General features: G+C 38.0%; 2 protein-coding genes across 4 annotated transcripts in view; both read right to left on the bottom strand.

Annotated features, from left to right (window-relative positions):
* Nucleotides 1-1,469, bottom strand: part of ndfip1l (Nedd4 family interacting protein 1, like) — a 13,001-nt gene extending 11,532 nt beyond the window's left edge. Inside the window, exon 1 of one of the 3 annotated variants that reach the window (XM_014016844.1) lies at nt 1,292-1,469. In XM_014016844.1, coding sequence (XP_013872298.1) covers nt 1,292-1,321 — 30 coding nt within the window. In that variant the 5' untranslated portion in view covers nt 1,322-1,469. The remainder of the gene's footprint in view (nt 1-1,291) is intronic. The other 2 variants (XM_014016845.1, XM_014016846.1) reach the window with 2 other exon arrangements.
* Nucleotides 1,470-2,172: 703 nt separating this feature from the next.
* The window catches only part of endou2 (endonuclease, polyU-specific 2), a gene marked incomplete at its 5' end in the record, with an annotated part of 6,558 nt that continues 3,796 nt past the window's right edge, over nt 2,173-4,934 (bottom strand). The window contains 4 exon segments of the mRNA XM_014016843.1: nt 2,173-2,547; nt 3,359-3,512; nt 3,602-3,714; nt 3,816-3,937. Coding sequence (XP_013872297.1) covers nt 2,293-2,547; nt 3,359-3,512; nt 3,602-3,714; nt 3,816-3,937 — 644 coding nt within the window. The 3' untranslated portion in view covers nt 2,173-2,292.

Here is a 4,934-nt window from a genome sequence, read left to right as displayed (position 1 = left end):
AACAAAAGAAATCTCAAGCTCCTAGTTTTTGAGCTATAACCATTTTTGTATGTCCAGATACCCCTTTTTCAGATAAATTGGGGGTCCGACTGATTGATGGGCCTGATGGATAGAGCTTAATCAGAGTTAAACAACAAAAGAAATCTGAAGCTCCATACTTTTTCCCTGTGCCATTCCACATTATTACAAATAACTTCATTTCTGGACATTTATGGTTTGATTTCTTTGTATGTATGGATCACTTGGGTTGTTACCAACATCTGGTGAAAATTTCATGTCATTAGCACCTCTAGTGATATATTTACTGAGAAAAATGTTGACGTGTTCAATACTTATTTTACCTGCTGTATATAAAAGGTATCTAAWAGAGGTTAAACCAAACTTTTCTGCACTCCTAGATACTCTAAGTACACAACTAAATGTATTTAACAGCTAAAACATGGATTTTATTTATGTCTCCTTTAAGATTGGACGTCTTCTCTTCCGAGGTGTTGAGGGTCTTTTTAGCTGTCTGTCTCTCCCCAGAATAATTAAATGCACTGGTTCATTCCTTAAATCTACTTACAATATTGTAATAACTACAAATGGCAAGAATTACAGGRTCACACTGAAAGGATGATGTGACATTATTACTAAAGCACATGGCTGCATGGCAATGTTTTCATCTTGAAAATGAAAAAAAAAACAAAGGGACTGTTGTTTAGTCTTGAATACAAAAATGACACTTCAGGGTTTTGAGGCGTTTTGCAGAACAGCTAATGTGTGTAAAGATGAATCACATTAGCAGACAGGTCTGTCCTGGTAGCACACTGCCAATCAGGTCAACAGGGGGATTTCAGCTGCTAATCTGCCAGCTGGAGGACTAGTGAACACAGCTGAAGCTCATCTGTGAAATCCAAACTACACCATAACACACACAGTCGAGATTAGTTTCACCGTGAGTTGACATGAGCTTACAACCTTCAGTGATTCAACATTTAACCACCCACAAATAATAAACAGACCACCAACTTAAGGGTTGGTAGACCCTAAATATCAACTTACATTACAAAAAAAGAGAGATAATGTGTGTTAGCCTGTTAGCTGCTATTTTAGTCGATGACAAGACTCATCAAAGCAAAACCGACATCTTTCTATAATATATTTCTTCCTAAAAATCCATGTAGCATCCGTGTTGAATGAAATGAAACATTACACACATATGAGTGACAATAATCCAAAGCTAACACAGCAGACAGCTAATAATGAGAACTGCTCAAATGATAACGTGGGTTCATTTCCCCCTGCATACCTGCTGATATCTAGCGTTTGTTTCCGCCATTCCGCTTCACGGTGTGGGATATCAACGACGGAAAAATACACACCACTAATACACTCGACTTAGACAAAATTATATAACGCTATAAAATAAAATCTCGATCCTCAGTCACAACGAGCAAGTGTTTTCTTTTGATGACAGAGATTTAAAATGGTCAATTTTCAACAGTGATCTACAAGTATACAAACTTCCGGTTAGTGTTGGAAAATCCACATTGTGGACTTTTGGGTTTTATTGTTGGAAAAACGTGTTTTTTTAATAAATTTTAAAAATGAGGGACCTAGCCTACTTGTGTACTCTGTTAATATTTAATCTTCAATAACCACTACTATATTTTGTTCCCAACAAAAGTAAATTGCTTTTATTTTGAAATTACAGTACCATAATTTCCGCTTATTTTTGCTAGCTTAGCTTCAAGTGATTGACGTCATCGCCCACAACAAATCCTTTGCTGYCCCCTTTTGGTAAAAACGTGAAACAACAGCTAATTATTGGTAAAATGGATCATTGGTGTAAAATTAAACGTCAAGCTGGTATTTATCCCCAAATCCTGGACGGATTAACTGATTTTTTTAAGTTATATCTTTTCATTGTTATAGTTTTAATATGTGTTTGAACATCTTTAAAGTGTTGTCATTTCCATCCTGGCCAAACACTTCTGAAAAATGATAGTAAAATGTATTTAATGCAACTGTTTTAATTGCATGTGTCTTTATTCTAAAAAAAGGAACAGATGAAAATAGCTTTTAAAAATACCCATCTTTCCTCATTGATATTGCTTTTCTAAAGGAGTGACTCATTCACATCAATGACTCTTTTGCACACTCAAAGTAAGGCGAACATCACACACAAAGGCAGATGGGTCTTGAGGAGTTTTATTGTATCTTTAAAATAAAAAGACAAAAACAATACCCGTGACACTTTGTAAGCTCAAGTGTTAGAGAGGTTATGTCTCAAACTGACTCCCAGTCAAGTCAGTGAGGATGCTGGTACCTGAGGAGCACAGGGTAGGTGGTGCCTATGTGCTTTTGGTTGTAGTGGTGACAAACAATCTCCACATCATACAAACTGAACTGGACTCTGACGCGCTCGTTGGGCGAGCTGAGGAAACAGAGAGTGTACAGGGCGAACTCAAACTCAGGACTGACGCCGATGAAGATGCTCCCCTTGGGCTTGATGCCGTTCTTCCAGCTGAACTGTAGAGCCAGGATGTGTTTGTTCTCRTCAGGCTGAGGCGAGGAGGAGGAGGAGGAGAGAAAAAGTAGAGCAGTGAGGAGAAACTAGCCTTTATTACTTACTTTATTATCAAACTAGCTGTTTGATAATAAAGGCACATTTTCAACAGCATGGGAAGGTGCAGGGGAAACACTCACAGAAGCTGATTATGCAAAAACAACGACGATGACTTGAATTTTAAACATTTAAAAATGATTTTAACTCCTCATTTTGGTGGCTATAAAGCAGGGCTGTCCAAACATTTTGTCACATGGACCAAAATCATAAAGTCAGAAGGACTTGCGGGCCAAAAATATGTTTCCTTTACCTGCTCAGCAATAAACTAAGCGTTGAATACTTTAATTAAAACAAATAAAGTAGTCAGATTCATTGCTAGAAATGGATGCATGAACTAATCTAGATCCAGAACGTCTCTCTTTTGTTGAAAATGCTTTCCGCATTCAGGCAAATTTAATAAATTAATTTAAAGCAGATCGGAGTGCAGCAAAATCAGATTTTGAGTAGAAGTCACTGTGGAAAAAGCTAAGAGCCTGGTTATTTAAAAGACAAATATTTGGAATTGTTGCCAACATTTTTTTATGTAAGATTTTACTTTGTGATAAATTTGCCCTAATGATAAATATAAAGTCTCCATTTAAATCAAACACCTGTGCTGGGGGGACAAATTTGTAAACAAGTTAGTATAATTTTGGAACTGAAGTCAGGGGCCACACAAAATCAGTTCAGGGGTCACGAATGGCCCCCGGGCCACACTTTGGACATCCCTGTTATAAAGCCAAAAACCTCCTGAACAGAACACAGTACCTGAGGTGAGTTTGCTTTTGCAGTGTAGCCTTTATAATCAATGTGCCCCAGTTTTTCTTGTAAGTACAACTGGATCCAGTTGTGAAAGCCGATGACAGTCCGACCGCCTCTTGTCTCCCCGACAAATACATGCTCAAACCCTGAAGAGTCTGGCCTGAAGGCAAAAACAACTCATTCTTTACGTTTCTGTCATGCAGAGCCAGCAGAAGTGATTTTTAGATGTTTTTAACAGCTGCCACCCACCTGCTGGAGCCTCTCCTTGCATAGAGCTCAAACCAGATCCTGTACAGCTGCTCCTTGAAAGCTGTGTCATCTTCAGGAGAGAGACGCTTCTCCACCAGGTATTTATGGGCGATCTGAAAACAGTCGAAACAAACTATTAAGCGTTGCCATTTTATTTTATTAATCTCAGTTGAAACTACACTTTTGTAAAATAAAAGAAAAAGAACTCTCCAACCTTCATAGTGGAGGTCTGAACGATGGAGTCCAGGAACTTGTGGTTCTCTGCCACCTCCTCAGGAGTCACGATCTCTGGCTCACCGGTGTCACTTTCATAGTTATCCAGAAGGGAGATAAAAGCTAAGGAGATGAAAATATATGCAATAAGTATTGAGATTATTAAAAAGAAATAATACTCATAAAATGAAGAGAAATATTATGTTTGTTTAAATGTAGCTCTCAGTCATTTCAAGACTTTAAAATAAAAGCTGTTTTTGTTTGGTGTTTAAAAAACTGCTACCAGCCTGTTGCACCTGTTACAGCTGCAGCCACTTCTCTCATCAGCATTTGGGTCTGGTTTTCCCTGTGCTTCTTTGTGTCTCCTTGTGTTGCTTCCAATTTTATTAGTTATGATGTCACGACGGCCTTTTGTTTTTACAAAAGTAAACCTTAAAAAATGAAAGCTACAGAACACAGAACCTACTACACTAATTTATCCCAATATACCTGTGATAGATGCAGCAGATCCSCCGCCACTATTTTGTTTTGGTCATGCCCCAAACTTATAAACTTCTGGAATAAAATATTTGATACTCTTTACAGGGCGTACCACCTGGAGGCTGACCCCAACTCACTCTCTGCCCTTTTGACCTCTAAATCTCACGGTGGAGGCCAAACATCCTACTGCACTCAACAAAATCTGCTCCTGTCCTGTCACCAATGGGTCAAACAGGCCCTGCATAACTTAAAATTTGACAGGCTGAGGTTCTCTTTGAAAGGGCATTAATTTTTTGATTTTTTTAATAATACCTGAAACCCCCTATTGCCCGTTTTTGATTCATTACATCATAAGAACCCGATACTTAAGATTCATTAGCATAGAACAGTATTTCCCAAAGTGGGGTCCTGAAACATCAAGGTGGGGTCCTGAAAAGATTTTCTGACTTAGTTACATTTTTGCCTTAGTTGTTACAAATGAGTGAGGTTAGTTTATTTAAAATGGATAAATGTAGTATAAAAATATTGTTACTATGCCCATGTTTTGTTGACCTGATACAAATGTTTATCATCCAAAAATAGTTGGGGCACAGGTCTCTGCTACTGTTATTTTGTGGGTCAAAAACTGAAAAGTTTGGGA

The sequence above is a fragment of the Austrofundulus limnaeus genome, unplaced genomic scaffold, assembly GCF_001266775.1.
Source record: "Austrofundulus limnaeus strain Quisiro unplaced genomic scaffold, Austrofundulus_limnaeus-1.0 Scaffold156, whole genome shotgun sequence".
NCBI lineage: Eukaryota > Metazoa > Chordata > Actinopteri > Cyprinodontiformes > Rivulidae > Austrofundulus > Austrofundulus limnaeus.
The sequence above is the reverse complement of the archived record's forward strand: the minus strand, read 5'-3'. Positions and strand labels throughout refer to the sequence as shown.